At 31.1% G+C, this 21,606-nt stretch overlaps 1 protein-coding gene across 1 annotated transcript in view; it reads left to right on the top strand.

Moving 5' to 3' along the window:
* Positions 1-285: 285 nt before the first annotated feature.
* LOC114339790 (eukaryotic peptide chain release factor GTP-binding subunit ERF3A) overlaps positions 286-21,606 on the top strand; it is a 36,153-nt gene continuing 14,832 nt past the window's right edge. Inside the window, exons 1-4 of the mRNA XM_028290479.2 lie at positions 286-643; positions 9,059-9,496; positions 9,571-9,871; positions 13,623-13,944. Of these exons, the coding sequence (XP_028146280.2) occupies positions 412-643; positions 9,059-9,496; positions 9,571-9,871; positions 13,623-13,944 (1,293 nt within the window). The 5' untranslated portion in view covers positions 286-411. The remainder of the gene's footprint in view (positions 644-9,058; positions 9,497-9,570; positions 9,872-13,622; positions 13,945-21,606) is intronic.

Raw genomic sequence — 21,606 nt, 5'->3', positions numbered from 1 at the left:
CGAATACTGTAAATTACTTTATACAAAGTAACTTTAGGTACGCCAATGAACTTATTTTAAATGGAAAAGAAAAAAGGCGGGAAATACAAACTAATTTTAAATAAATGTAAATATGAATCGCGAAATTCTAAACTGCTGTACATAGTTGTAAATACATATGAAGATTTAAAATGTTAATGTAAAACGTTATTTTATTTATTTTTTTAAATAGTGACTTGGTGATTTCCTTTTTCTAAAGTTCTTAACTGGTAGCGATTCAAAATGACACTATTGACAGATGACGTTCGGCCATTGTGAGAGATCGGTGGTAAGTGGAAGAACGCACGCGGTGCGACGATTTGCAGCAGCGTTGAGTTTATGGTAGATTTTTTTATTAACTCTTTAGTAATTTATTGAAACTAAGTGCACAATATGTCAAATAATACAGCCCCCGACAGTTGGGAATCTCAAGCCGATTCTACATCGACGAATAATTCGCCACAACATACTGCAGATGTGACAGCTACGTTTTCCACGTTGAATGTTAACGCTGTCGAATTTGTGCCTTCATTTTCCTTTTCAAAAGCTCCAGAAGTAGTCGAGGCCTCTTCCCCGACGAATTCCCAAGGATCTAATAGTTCACCCCAACATAATCTTATAAATGGTAAGTCATATAATACTAATCATATTTAGGTTATAAGTACACCCCCCTCTGGTACCTGGTTCCCACCTAAATTTCGGCTTTCCTCACTTGTAATTGACTTTATTAGCTCAATTTCCTTTAGCCCCGTAATATCAGCCTAATACACCACATATTATATAAATGTAGTTATTATTTTTGGAACAGGCCAATTTCACTTACTGTTACAAAGTCTCATGACTTTTTAACACCTTTCGTCAAAAGTACAATTAAAAGAGTCATTTTCATAATGTTTTCTAATTAGGGAGTGTACAAGATTGTATGAAAATAACATTACCAATACCTGATAACCAGATTTATCTGGTTTTAACATAAGTTCAAACATCTATATTGAAAGTGATCTAAATATAAATTGTGAAATAATTACTTTAAAACAAAAAATCTTGAAAATTCTGTTGGTGTAGTACTACTCAGTTGCTAATTGTAAGATTTTACCCTATGCAAACATTTATGTGCTGTATAACTCAGTAGAACCATACACATAGGTAGATTTTTTGTCGAAAAGTATGTTGGGTAAGAAAATTTTGAAATAAATTGAATTGTATTAAGAAAAGTTATATTGTTACTACAGTAGGTACAGTGTTCTGTATTTTTCCATTGTTTGTTCAACATGACATTTGTACCATATGGATGAACATCTAATCGTTTAGTACTTTTTGTGGAATTTCTCAATTGTAGATGCCTCGTATCAAAATCAGCTGCTGTTAATTATGTTTTAGAAAGAATTTATTACATCTAAGGTTACTAATTGCATCACACTGCAATCGAAAGTGATATTTGTTTAGGTACTACTTTTAACAGGCTCTAATACACTGACTCATACTTGGACCTTAAAAATGTTGATTATTGTCCTCTTAATGATTATTTGTATATTGTTTAACACTTTACATGTCGATGGCATACATGTGAGATATGAGCCACCATAGTGTCTCCACCAATATGTGGACGGCTCTCATATATGCAATTGGATATATGCACTTCTACAATGAAAATGAATTTCAGTTCAGAGTATAAGTATTAACTCATACATCCGTACACATGTTAATTAGTCACTTGTAACTGGAATTTTTCCAAACAAATGGAAAAATTAGTCACTTGTAACTGGAATTTTTCCAAACAAATGGAAAAACAACTTTGTCATACCAGAACATAAATCCCGTAACAAGTGTAATGTTAAAACCCCAACTAGAAAGTGAGAAACTGGAGGAACTATGCACATATCAAAATTAGGGAAAGAAAATTGTAACGAAAGTAAAGTCATACAACAAACTTTGATAATACACAAGAAGAATGAGGAGAGATTCACTGCAGATAACCCTCAATAGGCGAATGAGAGAACTCTAAATAAGAGTGGCAAACATTCCAAATAATGGAATGAACAGCCTTGATGATGATGGTGTTCCTCAGGGATCTCACCTTTGACTTTTAATCTGTTTATAAACTACATTGGTTTGGATTTTCAGTTTTCCAAATTTTTATTATTTGCAGATAATTTTGCAAATAACTTGCAAATAATTTGCAGATAATTTGCATTTGTATGCAAGAGTAAACAGTGTTAATAACAGTATTAATTTGAATAAGGATGCCTCTCTTCAGAATTGGTAAAGATCCAATGAAATTAGTTTAAATGAAGGTAAATATTATGTATTATATTTTCTAGAGTTCTAATAGTCTTTGACTACTAGTATTGCAATACATCACTAAAGAGAATAAATAATGTGATGTAGGAAACTTTTCTTTGATTCACAGGTATATTTTAATCACTATTATAATTTAATTACTACTAAACCTCAGCAATGCTTGGTCTTGTTCAAATTTGTAATCAATATCTCTATTTTTATGAAAAAAGTGGCACCGTAGGTAATTGAAATGACTTACTGTAATTTTTACTTTAAATTTTATTCATTTTACTGTGAAACTTTCTACTATAAAAAAATGTGTCGTACATTCACTTCTAGATTCTTGTTAATTTCTATCTGTTTCCAACCACTTCATTTAACAATATTGCAACAAAGATCACTACAGAATTGCAGTTTATTCAAAGTGTATGTTTTTCATCATCATCTTATTTTTGATTTTATTTAAGGGGTTATATAGGTCTTGCGGGTAAAAAAAGTGACTTTTTAAAAAAAATTATATCTCGAAAACTAAAAATTATTTTTATTTATAATTGGAACATGTAAAAGTAAAGTACTTAAGGTACTCTCAAAAAAATTTTCAGCCAAAAATATTCATTTTTGTAGAGTTGACTGCAATTTTTCGACAACAGCCCTTTTTTTTGCGGTGGGCAGCATAACTAAGTCCAGTCTGATCTGAAATCAAAAAATCAAAAAGTTTCTTGTAGTTTATACCTCTGGCTAGTGAATGAACCAAGAAATAAAAAAAATGAAATTTGAAGATTTTACATAAGTTTAAACACATTTTTGACCTCAATTTTTCTCATTTTTTCAGAAATGACCATTTTTAAAGTAGTTTTTTTTTTTATAAAACAAAAACAACTTCACCTAATAAAGATTTCTTCGTTCATTCACTAGCAGAGGTATAAACTACAAGAAACTTTTTGATTTTCTGATTTCAGATGAGACTGGACTCAGTTATGCTGCCCACCGCAAAAAAAAGGGCTGTTGACGAAAAATTGCAGTCAACTCGGCACACAAATGAATATTTTTGGCTGAAAATTTTTTTAAGAGTACCTTAAATAAGTACTATACTTTTATATGTTCCAATTATAAATAAAAATGATTTTTAGTTTTCGAGATATAATTATTTTAAAAAGTCACTTTTTTTACCCGCAAGACCTATGTAACCCCTTAATTCAGTGTACTATGAAAGCTTCTACACTTATAAAACATCACATACATTCACATAACTTTTAAATTCTTGTTTATTTTGATCTGGTTCAAACCACTTTGTGTTATCAATATTGCAGCAAAGATATCTTTTTAAGAGTTTAAAAATACATATAAAACAAGAATTTATATATTTATTTACAAATGTCTTTAAGTACTCATTAAATAGATGTGATAGAAAATGGTGCAGGTCTTGTAAATACTTACTCTCATTGTTAGTTCACCTTAGTATGTCTTTAGATTGTTATTTTCAATTTTTTTTTTTGACTAACAGTACTGTATGAATGAATTTAGATGAAATTTAAAGCTTCTTGGTACACATCCAAGCTGAGATTTTAGGAAGGGTCAGGCTAAAAAACGTAATCCAGGGCCGCAATAGTCTGAACAGGTCGCAGTGTATATGTTGTACAGTAGAACGTCAATAATCCGGATTAATTGGGACCGGACCCCATCCGGATTATCAAATTACCCGGATTATCGAAATTACCTCAAAAAAGCCAGTATACACATTAAAGTACAACAAACGTTTTAAAATTTTATGTTTTCTCTTGTACAGTAAAGTGTCTAGAGGTGAAATTAATCAAAAATAGTTTTTTATGAAACAGTTCGTGAAGTATGCTTTTTGTGAACTCACGCGATGTTTAGAGCATGAGCGACAACGGAGCGAGTGCTATACATCGCGTAAGTGCGTAAGTTCGCAAAAAGTACTTCACGCACAGTTTCATACAATATTTTATCTATGATGAACAAATAAAAAAATTGTAATTCTTCGTCACTGGAATTTATTTCTATTCTACAATTTTTAGAACTTTGACATTTAAAGATTTTAAGTTCTTTCAAACCACAAAACTGTCAAAACTTTTGTCGTAATTTATTACTCATTATGTCATCACCATGACAACGCGAAAGTTAAGGATATTTGGTTATATGAAAGTGTGTCAAAAACTTCACGCACTGCTATCTATAATGACAGTTTTCACAAACTAAAAACTTATACATAATATGACATAGAGTAGATATACATTTTTTTATGTTTAGACACTGTATTGTAATTAATTTATAATAGCACCATGTGTACAGTAAAAACATCAGACACTATTTGGGATTTTAAAAAAATGTGTAAAATATTTTTGAACTGCGGTAGAGGTTCGTTTTTCGCAGCGAAGTTCTTAATTTATTTTAAAAGAATCAGATATTTTTGCTGGATACAAATCTGGATTATTGACGGTCCGGATTATCGACGTTCTACTGTATTCCAGATGTGTTTCTTTCTATTTTTTTTTTCAGGTTAGTTTTTTCCTTGAATTCTAGAAGTGTTATTCTGGATTTATTTTTGTGACATGACTCCAATTACGCCAGTCAATGGGAACAAGAATAGGATATTACCTCCGAATTCTATCCTACTGCATGGATTTTAATGAAATTTTGGGCCTAGCCTCTACTTATCTCCTAATTCAAAGTCTACCCTATGCCGATGTGTGCTTTTATCTTGGGGGTGGTTCCCACCCCTTCTTAGGGGTGGAAAATTTTTTGGTTAAAATTACCACGGAATTCGCTAGAGAACCTAATTCTAAGCAAAAACTGTTCTATAATTTTTTTTTGAAAACTCAATACTTTTTGAGGTATTTGTGGTTGAAAATTGGCCATTTTCATTTAAACATAATATATAAAGGAAAAGATTCCTCTCATTGGCTGTATACCATAATAAAAACTTAAAAACCTCACATGTAGGTAGGTGGTATATAATTTATTAAAAAATTTTTTCTAAAAATGATCCAAGATGGATAAAATCACAAACGTTTTCGGACCAATCAGTCCATCATCAGGTGGTAGAAACTTCAGATCCAAAGTAGTTGGAACTAGCTACATATTTAGGTCAAAAGACCTTAATGTAATAATAATTATGCCATTTAGGCTACAAAAATGTCGACAATAAGTCGATGTCACAAGAAATTAAATTGCAACGGTATTACAAAGTGGTCTTCATCTTGGCCTCAAGTTTTCATCTTGGCTGTCAGTTTGAGGCCAAGATGAAGACCACTTTGTAATACCGTTGCAATTTAATTTCTTGTGACATCGACTTATTGTCGACATTTTTGTATTTATAGAGCGCATTTTTGTACAATTAGTATTGCTCATTTTAAAGGTCTTTTCAAGCACTACAAAAGTTATTAGTATCATTATACACCTAAAATCAACAGTTTCTCTGTTATTTCAAGTTGAATACACCGATTTGAGCATGCAGCAAATAAACAAACTCTTCTTACCTACCATATCCCTCTTTGTATTTTAACTACAGTGGAACCTCGATTATCCGTCTCTCTATTAACTGTCACCTCTGTTAACCATCAGGGTCCATACATAAGTTATATTGACTACATAGGTAAAAATTTAGTCATCAATTCATTTTGTTTGAGCATTGCGATAAGCCAAACGAAATTCGTTGAAATGTACACTTGCAGTTATGCCACCACCGCATTTTTTATGTAAATAATTGTTGCTCTTATTCAGGGCTCTGGATTAAATTTCAATTTAAATAGGTAATATTAAATGATACCGTGCTTTTAGAGTTATATTTTTAGAATCGCAAGCCGAAAATAAAAACGCACGGCACAATAATTATTAGATTTGATGATTTTCTGTCTATTAAGAAACTCAGCCGTTGCAAAATGTGAAGTAACAATAAAACAAACAATGATTTCGGAATATTTTAAATCAAATTGATTCGACTGTACTAACTTAAATCCCTCTTATATTGTCAAATAAAATATTTTTTTAATGTTCTGTTAACCGTCTTTTCGATTATCTGTCATACCCTTGGTCCGGTGCCCTGACGGATAATCGAGGTTCCACTGTATAAGATTTATGAAGGAACGAATCTCTTTTTTTTTATATCCTACAGAAATATTTTATATAGTTTTTTTGTTAGATGCATAGCTTTTAAGGTATTCGCAAAAATCCGTCTGAAAAGGTGTCATTTTTCAATGAAAATGGCCAATTTTCAACCACGAATAACTCAAAAAGTATTGATCTTTTTTTATCTTTTTTATCTAACTCAAAAAGTATTGAGTTTTCAAAAAATAATCATAGAACTTATTTTGCTTAAAATTAGGTTCTCTAGTCATTTCCGTGGGTATTTTAACCAAAACATTTTTCACCCCCGAGAAGGGGTGGGAACCACCCCCAAGATAAAAGCGCACATCAGCATAGGGTAGACTTTGTTTCTTGAGCTATTCCCTACTTACTGTGAAAATATCAAGTAAATCGATGTAGTAGGATGAAATTCGGAGCCAAATACCCTCATTGAATGCCCTAAATAGCTCTAGCTCTGTTACTTTGGATAATGATATTCTGTTGCCGGTAGATAGATAGAATCCTCCTTTAGATGGATGTATAATTTTCTTGCATTTCAGACTGCAAAGAGCTGGTAGCAGATGATTATGATTTTAAATCTGCAAAATTTTCTTCAAAAATATGATAATTAATATCTGGTCAGCATATACAGTTGTTTCTAAATAAGTACATATTACAAACTTTAAGGTCTATAAGTCCTATACTTATAAACTAAAGTCTAAACGCTTCATTTCAGAGATACATGGTGTTGTAATTATTCTTACAAACTGACGATTTATGTATTGTTCTAAAACCGGTTGAGGTAAATGAAATTTTTTGGGTTTAAGAAGTAGTTATTGCATATTTTTTCACATAGATTTAGAATTTTATATTCACAATTGGCGCGCATACAGGTAATGGTCTGAAATTAGTTAAAAAAATAGTATGTCACTGAGATATTTCAAATCAAAAATCATTTTTGAATTCCTCATTTAATAGGGAACTTGCATAAATTTTTAAATTCGAAAAAAATGTTATAAATCACAACACAACATAATTTAAAACATGTATCAAAGATAAAAAAGTTTTGTTTGTCTTTCGTTTGGCCCCTAAAGACGATTAAAAATTCAAATTAAAACAGGTGGTCCAAAACGCTTCGTGACGTCACTTGGTTTTACATTTACATTTTTCCAATAAAGTAAACAGAATTTTAAATTAGGCGTTATAAACGTCAGTAGAAAATACATTTATGTGACGTTACAAGTGTTTTTGATCGCTTGAACTATTCATAGAAAAATTCGTACTTTTACAAAATGGTTTTATTTTCAATAGTAAACCTTCGTTCCTTTCCTTCAAAAACAGTATAAAACTACAATTTTAACAAACTGGTATATATTATTACAATGACATACGATAAATGTCATTAGAATATAAATATTTTTGACTTATTCCACGACGATGAGCTTGCCAAATACCCAAGTAGGTGGAGGCCAATAAACTAAAGAAGGAGAAGAAGAATATACCTAAATATAAGGTTGTGTCTAGGTATACGTTACCGTGTACGCAAATAAAAAAGTTAGAGTGTCAGTGATTTCTTATTTTTTATTTGTTTAGTGTTTGTTTTTAAATTAACTACGGAGTGTGGACAATTATTTAGTTCTTTTAATGAGTTTAAGAACATTTTAAAACAGTACGAAAAATATAAGAGACTATAAATTAATATACATTTTTTTTAGTTATAAATGAAATAGTATGTATTACCGTAAAAGATTAAAATAAAAAGAAGACCTAAAGCTTTCACAATAATAATTAACTTGTTCTGAAGCTATTATCCTTGTGGCATTTTTGTAATCAACTATTCTAAATGGGAACTAAGCCACAATTTAACCAAAAAATGATTTTATTAACGTTTCGACGTCTAAATCGGACGTCGTTGTCAAAATACAAAATATTATTAAATTAAACAAAAATGGTGTTGCTTAGTAAAAAATTTTTCTAATAATTTATTTAATCTGACTAATTTTTGTATTTTGACAATGACACGATTTGGACGTCGAAACGTTAATAAAATCATTTTTTTAGTTAAATTGTGGCTTATTTCCCATTTAGAATAGTTGATTATAATAATTAACTTACGTATAAAAATTATTTTAGCAATATTTTGTACGTGTCATATCAACTAAATACATATATTTATTTTGCTAACCTAAATATATACTTTTATATATACATTGATTTATTACAATTAAGTTTGAAACATCTAAATAGTTCTGCTTCCCTTCCCTTCACAAGTATTTTTCTATCAAACAAACACTAAACATATCAAAATAGCATGTACCAAAACATACAGTCACTGTGCACGTTAAATAATGAAGTCACTGGCTTGATCAAGTTTAATTCGCGTGTACATACCTAACTTTTTTATTTGCGTACATGTTAGAGTGTACTTAGACACAGCGAAATATAACCATAATAACTAATGTAAAACTATGTGACGTCACGGGTCGTATGAACTATTTTATACCGCAGAAGACTTTAAATATGTATTTCTAAGTTATTACGAGTTTTTGAAGCGTGAAATTTTGGAAATCTCATTTTTAAACAAAACTGAACATTATTATGTAACAAAAAAAATGTGCAAGTTCCCTATTCTATTTAATCTAAGAAACTTTCTCAAACATTATTTGTTCTCTTACAGGAAACGTTCCTGATGAATCTACAGAGCGTGTGGAAGTCAAGGAACCACCACCCATTCCTCCCGCAGACGGCGACGCGTCCCCTGGCGGCGAAGGCGGCACTTGGGAGGATGTGGCAGATGAAGACAGCACTTCCGCTTCGGCTCCCCCCGCTACCACCCCTGAAGGCGACGAAGACGAAGAACCCTCCTCGGAGGAAGCTCCCATAAAGATTAAAAAGAAGATAACAGTAAAAGAGAAACCAGAAGAAGAAAAGAAAGAACATGTTAACGTGGTGTTCATAGGTCACGTAGATGCTGGTAAAAGTACCATTGGGGGGCAGATTATGGCTTTGACGGGGATGGTAGACAAGAGAACATTAGAAAAGTATGAAAGGGAGGCTAGGGAGAAGAGTAGAGAGAGTTGGTATTTGAGTTGGGCATTGGATACGAATCAGGAAGGTAAGAATGTTGTTTATTGGACCATTTTTTATTGACAAGTCGTATAACCGCTAATCTGACTTTTTCGTTTCCAGAACGAGACAAGGGAAAAACCGTCGAAGTTGGTCGTGCCTTTTTCGAAACAGAGAAGAAACATTTCACCATTTTGGACGCTCCCGGCCACAAGAGTTTCGTCCCGAACATGATCGGTGGAGCCGCTCAGGCCGATTTAGCAGTGCTAGTTATTTCCGCTAGAAAAGGTGAATTCGAAACTGGGTTTGACAGAGGTGGCCAAACGAGGGAACACGCCATGTTGGCCAAAACGGCCGGCGTGAAATACCTTGTGGTGCTGGTAAACAAAATGGACGATCCTACTGTTAATTGGGATGAAGCTAGGTAAGTGAGAGTTTGCTATTACCATAAATTAGATATACAGGGTGGCCCATCCTATTCTCCTCTGTCTCTGTATGGAAAATGACTTAATAACATAAGTTTTTTTTCTTCATGGAGGTATACAAGGCCATTATTTCTTTAATTTATAAATAATGTGAATTATACAGTGTGCTCCTAAAAAAATTGTTATATCAAAGTTATATTTTTTCGTATGGAACACCCTATATTTGATGACATTTTTGAATGGAACTTAAAAAATAAGTTATACTTATAAGTGTTCTCTATACCTAAATACATGCTGTTTTGATTTATTTCGATTTTTCTAAAAATGTAACATTTTAGGGAAAAAATTAAATACATATCTAAGAATCTTTTTTTCGAGGGTCTTAATACTCGAATATTTGTCATATTTTAACAGATGTTTACTATAACAAAAATTTTACAGGATGGTCAAAATATTAAATTGTTCTATTAGCAAATTTAAGGTGTAATAACGTACTTATTTTAAATGAAACATTACAAGTCAATTACAGCTTGAACTTGCTAATAGAACAATCTAATATTTTGACCACTCTGTAAAATAATTTTTCTAATAAACATCTGTTTAAATATGTTATAGGCTATCATTAACCCGCCAGTGGTGGCTATATGAGATTTTCTCTCACGGTTTCAGAAAATTGCGCACAACTTTTTTTCTGGGAAATTATATGCGCTGTAGTTCCTTCTAGTCTCCTAACTATCCTCCCTCGACAATCTAGACTCGTCCGCTCAGGTAGTGACTCAATTTACTTAGTATCACCGTATTGTTGAATCAGTGTGCTTCATGTGAGAGATTCTCTCATCAAGCGACCACCGGCGCCACCAACTGTGTATAAAAATTAATTTTATTTTCCCCCTTAAAACCTAAAATAATATCCTTTTATGATGTAATAAAAGGCGCCGTGGATGTGGTCGATGATATGAAATCCTATATTCTGTTTCACGATGGTCACTTACCATATATTTTTCAATGTTAAATATTGGCAGCATCAATAGTCACATTTTATATAAAGATAATAATAAAACAGAAACGTGTCTTTTTAAAGCAAATGGCTTTATCGTTGATGAAACATCTTTTTTGTAAAATTTTGTAAAGAAAGGCAAAAGTTGGATATGTGAGAGAAAATCTCACGCGCGACCACTTGCGTAACAACCTACCTAGCGACAAATGCCGGGTTAAGGCTCAAGAAATAAATTCTCTATGCTTCTTAGATTCGTAGGTACCTATTTAATTTTTTCTATAACCTTACATTTCTTCTTCTTCCTTTATTGGCTTATATCCCTCGGGATAATTCGCCCAACTTACACCAGGGAAATACTCTTGTCTTGCTCTGGGCAATCAAAACCTTACATTTTTAGAAAAATCAAAATAAATACATACAGTAGAGCGTTGATAATCCGAACCCTGGTAATCCGAACGATCGCTAATCCGAACGATCGCTAATCCGAACGCAAAAAATTATAAAATTAAAAAATATGATCACGGACTGAATTTTTGGATTTAATATGACCATATGGGGGCAAAATATGACCGCGGATTTTTGTTTTGTTTATGCAGAAGTACATACAGTATATTTGTTTATTATGCAGGTGTTTTATTCCTTGTAACTAAAACGTATGTACATAATATGTACTATGTTTATGAGCTTTGTATGTATTTTGAACATATGTTCGATAATCCGAACAATTTGATAATCCCAACTACCCCTGTACCAATTAGTTCGGATTATCGACGCTCTACTGTATATCAAAACACCTAATGAATTTTTGATGGATAATTCAAAAATGTCATCAAATATCTATAAGAAAAAATGTAACTTTGATATGTCACTCTTTTTTGGAGCACCCTGTATAATTAACATGTGCCACCCTGTATAATATTATTTTTATCTACAAATCAGGGCCGGGATTACGAACACTCGATGCGAGATCGCAAAACGAACCGTAGGAAACTCGATGCGAATACGTATTGAAGCCAAAAAGTGATTACGAACTGGGTTTGAGTAGACTGTCAGAAAATGATCGGCAACCATCGTATTTTTTAACCTACGGGATAATATTTCGAACTAATGCAATGATTTGCACGATATATGCCAAGGAATTTCTCTCATTAACCTCAATTATTATAGAATATAATATAAACTTGTTATTTTTTAATTATTATAAACGTTTATTTTATATTTTAAGGATGATTCAGTGATAACGTATACCTAGAAGATATATAATTATATGATTTTTGAACTTAGTAGAATTTGAGAATAATTATGATTGTTTACCGTTATTAAAGATTAAATGACCAGTGAAAGATGGGAGACGTTATATAAAAAATATTACTAAAGTTCGTAATGGTCACTGCTAACTACCTATTCCCTTCATCGAATTCTGTCTCAGAGCATTCCTTATCTTACCTTTTCGCCATTAAATCTTACTCTGCAAATATTACAAGGATAACAATTAATCATGGACGTTTCGTTCACATCTTTTTAAAATAGGAATAAGTATTAGAGAACTCCTGTCAGTGTAATGAGTGTAATAACACCTCTCTGGGGGATTTAAACAATATATTTTTTGAATGTTCAAAACATGAGAATTTATTATCAAAATCGTATAATCTAAATATCGTTTTATTAACTATTTACATTATTTTTAAATTGAAAAAATCAAAGTATGAAGTAAGTAGGTTATGTCGTTATGTATTCACTTTTCTTAATTTTTATACATTGACCGGCAAGAGAGAAAGTGTTATAGAAGATCAGAGATCTATCAAAGAGAGATAGATAGTTCGAGTTGGCAACTCGATAGGGTCATTGGTATCGAGCAGTGCCTTCGAGTTGACTTGCATCGACAACGTAGGGAAAGAGGTTTCGTAATCATTCCCTACGGTAAAACATGGCGGATATGATGCGTATCGAGTGTTCGTAATCCGGGCCCTGGTCTAGACTATCATCCGTTTCACGGTCACCTTTCAGTACAGACTCTTACGAAGAACAGTGTTGCCAAGAGATATATTTTAAGCAATTGACATTTTTCTGTTCTAAGAAGTAAAGATCAGTGTTAATATATTATAAATACACCTTATCTCCGCATTTTGATTTCTTTATGAACGACTTTACTGCGTTTTCCACACAATTACATTTATATTTAACTTATATTGACTGATTTGTCAATTACTGTTCTTGTCTTTAAGATAAGTTGTATTTGTCAATTGCAAAATGTTTTAGATATTTAGATTTTATTACTTTATATTATAGGACTAGCTCTCAATTGTTAAATGAGAGTAAATAATTTTATTATTGTTTATTATGTATTTACCAATTTTGTACTAGATCTTATTTTGAATTGTTTTTCTAGTTTGTGAGACATTTTAATTGTATTATGTACTAATGGACTTCGGTCCGTCAATAAATAATAAATAAATAAATATCTTTCATAGTACCTATCTATGAATTAGTTAAAAATAATAAAACCCACAGATTTTCAAATCAAGATGTTTTGGACTTCTGGAATATTCTATTTAGACGGACTTTTAAGTTCGTCTACTTAAAACTGGCAACACTGAGCTGCAAGGTTCCGTAAGTTTTATATCGATATATGCTGCTCGCACTGCAAAGTGACTGCGAAACGCAGAATAGCAATATATGGAGTGAAGGCGTAAAGCCATCGTAATGTGTCTATCTATATGAATGTTATTTTTCACTTTCTCCTTTCTTTCCAGGTACAACGAGTGCAAAGACAAAATACTCCCTTATCTTAAGAAACTAGGTTTTATATTAAACAAAGATTTATATTTCCTGCCCTGTTCCGGCCAGACGGGTCAAGGTTTGAAAGAAAAAGTAGACGAATCGATCTGTACCTGGTACAGAGGAGAAGCATTTATACCTTTTATAGATAGTTTGCCGTCTTTGAGTAGAAAGGTGGACGGACCTTTTATAATGCCCATCGTGGACAAATACAAAGACATGGGCACCGTTCTCATGGGTAAAGTTGAATCTGGAGAGTGTAAGAAAGGACAGACGATGCTCATAATGCCTAATAGGGTAAGTTCATTCTTCTAGTTTTTATTTAATTTTATATTGTTATACATCGACAGGTAGGTTTCTATTAGATAAAACTGGTTTCCAGGTAGTGTTACCAGGTCCGATTTGTTTTTAATCGGTACATAAGCAAAAACAAATCGGGATTTAGGGTTGTAGATCATGACAAATAAACAAATATAGCTCAGTAAATGCCGTTTTGAAGTGTAATTTTCAGAGTCAACTCCGAATTGCATGAAAATCTGGTTTTAGGTTCTACTTACTGTCTACTTCAGACTTGAATTTCTACCGTTGGTTGTTTTTACTTGGGGGGTGACAGCTACAGTTACTCCTTCTCGGGGGTAAAAAACTCGTGTTTAAAGAAGTCCCAAAATATATCAACTGAATAACTCCAAAAAACTTTTGTGCTATATAATTTTTAAACTAAGTCAATATTTTTCTTAGCAAAAATGTAGCTTTTAAAAAAGCAAAAAAAATGTATGTTCAGAAAGTCTATAAAACCAGTAAAAGCAAAGTTTTGCCAGAAAACCAAAAAAAGCAAACCTACTCTTCTTATTCGTCAAATTCCAAATCGAATTTTTCAACTTGAAATAACCAAAAAATTTAACAATTTTCGGGCAAAACCTATTAAAATTTTTAAATTGCTTAAAAAAATTTTTAGTTTTGTTTTATATAAAAGTCTCTAGCATTAAAGCTAAGCGAGTTACGCTCAAAATAAAATTGGCTCCTTTTTTGGTAAAAAAAATCGTGAAAATCTCCCCCTATTTAGCACCGTAAATAAAATTAATCGTTACCGCTTTACCATTTACTTTATATGTGTATTGTTTATACGATCTGTAAGGTTTACCGGTTGGGAGTGCTTAGTTTTGAAAAAAATTGGTTTTATAGTAAAAAAAAAATTCCTAATATATTGAAAAATGCCGTTTTTTCAAAATAACTTAAAAAGTATTAGGGATACTAAACATCTCAAGGAGTAAAAAGTAGGTAGGTTTTGCCTTTATAAATATGATAGATTCATTTTGTTTTTCTGTAAGACAAAAATTGGTTAAAATATGGCTGTTCATATTTTGCATACACTCGTGATTAGTGACTCGTTCAGGCCCTTTCAATCATGTAAAAAATACATAAGTAAAGTAAATTGTTTGTAAAGCGGTAACGATTAATTTCATTTGGGGTGCTAAGTAGGGGGAGATTTTCACGATTGTTTTACCAACAAAAAAAGAGTCAACTTGATTTTGATCATAACTCGCTTAGTTTTGATGCTAGAAACTTTTTTAAAACATAAAAATAATGCTTTATTAAAAAATTCTTAATTGGTTTTTCCCGAAAAGTGCTTCATTTCTTGGTTATTTCTCGTTGAAATATTTGATTTGGAATTTGACGAATAAGAACGTATTTTTCATGAGCTACAACTTTGCTTTTGCTGGGTCTATAGACTTTACGAGTTCACAATTTTTTTCATTTTTTGAAGATATTCTTCTTTAGGCGCGATTCGATTGAGGGTAAAATTGTACATAAATCTGCATGTAGTTCCTTGCTAATCTTGTCAAGATATGTATTTATGTATCTGTATTATTTATTATAATTCATGTGTTTTTGGATTTGTGTTTCTCTGTAGTAAAATAATAAAATATTATGTATTTGTCGCCGTGTTGTGTAATTATATCCGAAGCTTACATGTCAATTAGAAGAACCTCGCTGGTGTAGTTGGTAGGGCGTTAGCTCCGAGATTGGAATGACGCGGGTTCAAATCCTGGGCGATTCATGTTTTTTTTTATTTTTGGTTGTTTTAATAAAAAATTTTTGAAAGTTGTAGATAAGAAAGTTAGTTTAATTTTTAAATAAAATACAAATAACCTGTTAAGTATATTTACTTCGTTGAAATTACCTATATAATAGAAGAATATCTTCTTACGTGCGTACAAAGTACACACACATTCTTTTTTTTTTATATTATGCTACATTTTTGCTAAGAATATTTTTTTCGATCAAATAATTACTTACTTTTTGAGTTATTTGTGAAAATCGCCTGAAAACGTGATTTTTTTGTCGAAAAATAAACATTTTCAATCGTAAATAACTCGAAAAGTATTAACTAAGTTAAAATTCTATATCACTAAAATTGCTTAGAATTAGTCAATTTATCCATCTCCGGACTTATTTTAAACGCGCGGTTTTTCACCCCCAACTAAGGGTGACTGTCGCCCCCCGAGTAAAAGCAACCAACGGCACAAGCCGTCCAAATTTTCATGGAGTTGATCCTGAAAATTACACGGTATCGCCGTATTTACCGTTCATTTACTGGACTACAAGGTGTTTCTATAATCTGTATTTAATCCTACATAATAATAATAATAAGACGAAATTACAAAAAAAAAATCGTAGATTAAGTAATTTATTTTTTATTAAAATTATATTTTTCATTCGATTTTGCCGCTTTTAGGAGTGCCTTGTTTTTATAACATATTTATAAAATTCACTGTATAAGTCGTCCTGAAATTGGTTTTCGTGGGTAAAAATCGGGACATTTAGTGTCCCGATCAGGTACAAATCGGTACGCGTCCCCAGACCCCTGAAAATCGGGACGTTCCGCGCAAATCGCGACACCTGCTAACGCTATTTCCAGGTCATAAAAGCCTTACGTGATATTTAGATCCTGGTTATTATCTCTTCATCAGAGTCACAATTTACATTTAACCAGCTACCAAGGTATTTAAAATGGTTTACAAGTTCTATCTCCTCTCCATTAAGAGAAAGCAGACCTTTGTCCACTTTGTCTTTGAAATGTCAATTTTAAGGCCTCTCTGATAACTGGCTTCACTGACTAATTACATTAGATTTACTAATGTCTAGATATCTTATAAATTTTCTGCAAGAGCGGCTGTATCGTCAGTGTATCTGATATTATTGATTATTTCTTTGCCTAGCCTAACTCCATCTTGTTTGTCATCCAAATCTTCTCTAAAGATTTATTTAAAGTAAAGATTAACAAAAATGGGTGACAAAAAAACATGTCATATTCTAAATATTGTTGGGTAGTTGTTCAGTACAACTATCTTCAATTTGGATAGAGGCTAGTTGATTGTAATATAAGTATTTCAGCAGTCATATATCGTAATGGTCTAGTCCTGCTGCTCGTAAACAAGTGAAAAGTGTATCTATAGTGTTGAGCTTGCTCGAATGCCTTCTAGAAGTCAATGAAACAATCATAAACATTATTTTGGAATGTACAACTTCTTTTTAAGAGAACCCGCATACAAAATAGTGCCTCTCTAGTTCCTAGACCATTTCTAAATCCAAATTGCTTATAGTCGAGGAAATGAAGCTGGAAAAATGGCAAAACCTCGCAATGTTTTCGTCCAGCATCGATTTGTACAAAAATTTGGGATTAGGCTCATTTCACTCTCTAGTTCATTTTCTATATTGAGCCGTTGTACGCTTTTGGTTTTTTAAGGGTGAAAACCACCCCTAATTGTAAAAAATTATAAAATAACATTTTAAAGTTTAATATTGTCAACATTTGCTTCTTATTAGTTACATAATGTATGTTTTGTGCTTTAAGATATAATATCACAATATCTCAACCCTTAAAACCACCCTTGTTGGAGCTATATATGAAAAGTTTACTTATCCTAAAAGAATAATTTAGGATGGCATCAATTTACATAAAAATTTGGGGTTAGGATCATCTTACCCTGTACTTCATATTCTATATCATGCTCAAGGGCGTTGATTATTTTTAGGGGTGTAAACTACCCTTATTGTCAAAAATTATATAAAAACATTGTAAACTTTAATATAGGTAAAATTTGGTTTTGACTGGTTAACTAATGATTGTTTTATGCTTTAGGATATAATATCATAATATTTCAACCCTTGAAAACCACCCTTAATAACATTGCAATTTTTATAAGTAGACAATTTAATAGATCTATACAGAAAAAAGTAGAATTAAAGAATTACAAAAACATTTATTTACACAAAAAAAACGAATTTACAAATATATAAAAATACACATACAAATAGTTTTTTAGTCATCCAGTATACGAACCGGCTCTGTGGTATTATATAGGTACATTGAAAATGCCTTTATCAATTTCCTTAGATAAGGAAAAATCAAGGAAAATAAGGGGACTATTCGAATTTTTCGAAAAAAAAATTAGTTTTATAAACATAGCTCCTTCATTTTTGGCGATAAAAAGTTTTTTCAATAATAGTTTTGTAGGATTTCTGAAGAGTAATAAGACTGTGTAAATTAAATTCCGTAAGATCCCTTAATTTTTAATTGAGGTGGGTTTAAAGGGCTCGAATAAGGGGGTGTTTGCTCGTAAATAGAGGTTTTAAACAGCTATATCTCGCTAACTGTTCATTGTAATGAAAATCTATGCATAAGGAAAGTTTAGCTATTAAAAAATCTACAATTTGGTAGTCTATCATTTTTTTCGTATCTCCAGTATTTTCGGAGATATTTTGAAGAAAATGATAAAAAATGCAAAATTTCAAAAAATCAATTTTTCTTTAAACTCAAATTTTTCTAAAATTAGGCCTGTTAAATAGGTCAAACTTCTTGGGTGTATTGATAATATAAATATAAAAGGAATTACAGAAAGGCGAAGATCAATTTTTAGTTACAAGGGTAGTTAGGGGGTTGTTTTCACTGTTTTTTCCTTCGAAAAACTGTTACTTTCAACCACGAATAACTCGAAAAATATTAGTTTTATGAGGAAAATGTAAAAAACATTTTTTTCTTAAAATTACTTTTTACATCGATTAACATGGTTAAAATGTAATAAAAAATTTCCACCCCCGAGATGGGGTGGCAACTACCCCTAAGGTTTTAGCGTACAGCAGCATGATATAGAAAATGATCCGTGGACTATTTCCTACCTTCTGTGAAAATTTCAAGTAAATCCATGCTGGATGAAAAAATTGCGAGCCAAAATGCTTCATTTCCTCGACTATTATTATTGATTCTACTTTCACACAGAAAGAATACTTGGATTAGTATAATTCATAAAAGTATTTTAAGTGTATGGCTCATCAAACTGGTTATACTCTGGGCTAATTAGCAATATTCATGGAAAAGTTATTTACCAGCAATTTTATTGCTGGAATCGAATTATAAGATCCTATATATTAATAATATAGGTATGCAAAGTCCGCAGATAGTGTGCTACTTTTTTTATAAACAAAATGGCGCCGACAAATCGTATTTTTTTCAATTGCTCTATAACTCCGAAGATTTTAACTTTACAACAAAAACACCCAAATAAAAATTCACCGCAATTAAATTCTACATAGAAATATGTTTTTTACGATTTGCTCCGACGAAAATTTTCCTCGGAAAATGCGGGTTTTCCTAACAAAAACTCTAATTTTCAAATAAAGTTTTAGGTAAGTAATTATTAATCAATAATTAAATCATTTAGTGACATCAAAGCTTTCTTGGTATAGACTGTAATTCCAGAAGCCGGTGAAAATTAAACGAATATTTTAGCAACAATTCAATTGTTAATTTACAATTTATGATCGCAATAATAACCAAAATAATCATGATACATTGATCAAACTTATAAAGATTATAAAGATGAGATGCTTATTTAATATTTTATCGACAAAATATAAATTTTTCTTTTTTTTTGCATAATCTTTAAATTTTGAAAAAAAATAGTTATAATACGCTGGTCTAATTAGTAAAGTACAAAGAAAGGTTATTTACCAGCAATTTTATTGCTGGAATCGAATTATAAGATCCTATATATTATTAATATAGGTATGCAAAGTCCGCAGATAGTGTGCTACTTTTTTTATAAACAAAATGGCGCCGACAAATCGTATTTTTTTCAATTATGGCTCTATAACTCCGAAGATTTTAACTTTACACCAAAAATACTCAAATAAAAATTCACCCCAATTTAATTCTACATAGAGGCATGTTTTTCCCGATTTGCTCCGACGAAAATTTTCCTCGGAAAATGTGGGTTTTCCCAACAAAATCTAGAATTAATTTTCAAATAAATTTTTTGGGCCAGTAATTATTTATCAAGCTTGGTGAAATAAAAGCTTTCTTGGTATAGATTATAAATTCAGAAGCCGGTTAAAATGAAACGAATATTTTAGCAACAATTCAATTGTTAATTAACAATTTACAGTCGCAATATCAACCAAAATAATCATGAGACATTGATCAAACTTAGAAAGATTATAAAGGTGTGATGCCTATTTAATATTTTGTCGACAAAATATAAATTTTTCATTTTTTTGCCTAATCTTTAAATGTTTAAAAAAATTGTTATAAACAAATTAACATTTCTTAGAAATTGTTTATTATATTCTAATTTTAAAAAATACTTAAAATGCGTATTTCATAGGTCTTGAAAATGAATGCTTTAAAAAAAATTTCCAACCATTTGCAAAAAAGTTAGGAAACAGCAAAATAAATATACGATATCTCCATTGTTTATAATTTGTTTTAATTGTTTCAAAGCTTAAAAGTGAGTCTATGGTACAATCTAATTACTCACAAAGAATGTCAAAAATTAGTGCAATGGTTATATTTTAATCAAAGATTAAAAATACTTTTTTTGTAATTTTTAGCGCGAAAGTAGGCTTTATACAGAGCCGGAGATAAAATGTTCACTCGAAGCGACTGACACGCTTAAACTCGCGCGAGTTGTGTATGTGGGCGGGTAGCTACGGTACTGTATTATTCTTCTTTTGCGCGTGTAAATTACAAAAAAATATATTTATAATCTTTAATTAAAATATAACCATTAAGCTGATAATCGATATTGTTTTATAAATAATTAGCTTGTACTTTAAACTCACTTCTACGCTTTGAAAGAATTTAAAAAAATTATTAACACCGTAGTAATCGTATGTTTACTTTGCTGTTTCATAACTTTTTTGCAAATGGTTGCAAAAAAGTTTTAAAGCATTCATTTTCAAGATATTTGAAATGCGCATTTTAGCTATTTTTTAAAATTATAATATAATAAAAACTTTCTGAGAAACGTTAATTTGTTTATAACTATTTTTTTAAACATTTAAAGATTATGCAAAAAAATAAAAAATTTATATTTTGTCGACAAAATGTTAAATAGGCATCTCATCTTTATAAGATTTCAAAGTTTGATCAGTGTATCATAATTATTTTGGTTATTATTGCGACCGTAAATTATTAATTAATAATTGAATTGTTGCTAAAATATTCGTTTAATTTTCACCAGCTTCTGGAACTATAATCTAAACCAAGAAGGCTTTTAAGTCACCAAATTATTTAATTATTGGTAAATAACTACTTATCTAAAACTTTATTTGAAAATTAAAGATTTTGTTGGGAAACCCGAATTTTTCGAGGAAAGTTTTCGTCGGAGCAGATCGGGAAAAACACGTCTCTATGCAGAATTTAATCACGGTGAATTTTTATTTGAGTGTTTTTGTTGTAAAGTTAAAATCTTCGGAGTTCTAGAGCAATAATTGAAAAAAACACGATTTTCGGGCGCCATTTTGTTTATAAAAAAAGTAGCACACTATCTGAGGACTTTGCATACATATATTATTAATATATAGGATCTTATAATTCGATTCCAGCAATAAAATTGCTGGTAAATAACTTTTCCCAAAAATGGCCTATTCTCCGATAATCAGCCCAGACTATTAGTC

This window comes from Diabrotica virgifera, chromosome 7 (genome assembly GCF_917563875.1).
Source record: "Diabrotica virgifera virgifera chromosome 7, PGI_DIABVI_V3a".
Taxonomy (NCBI): domain Eukaryota; kingdom Metazoa; phylum Arthropoda; class Insecta; order Coleoptera; family Chrysomelidae; genus Diabrotica; species Diabrotica virgifera.
Note: the sequence above shows the minus strand (reverse complement) of the source record. Positions and strands in the feature narration are given on the sequence as shown.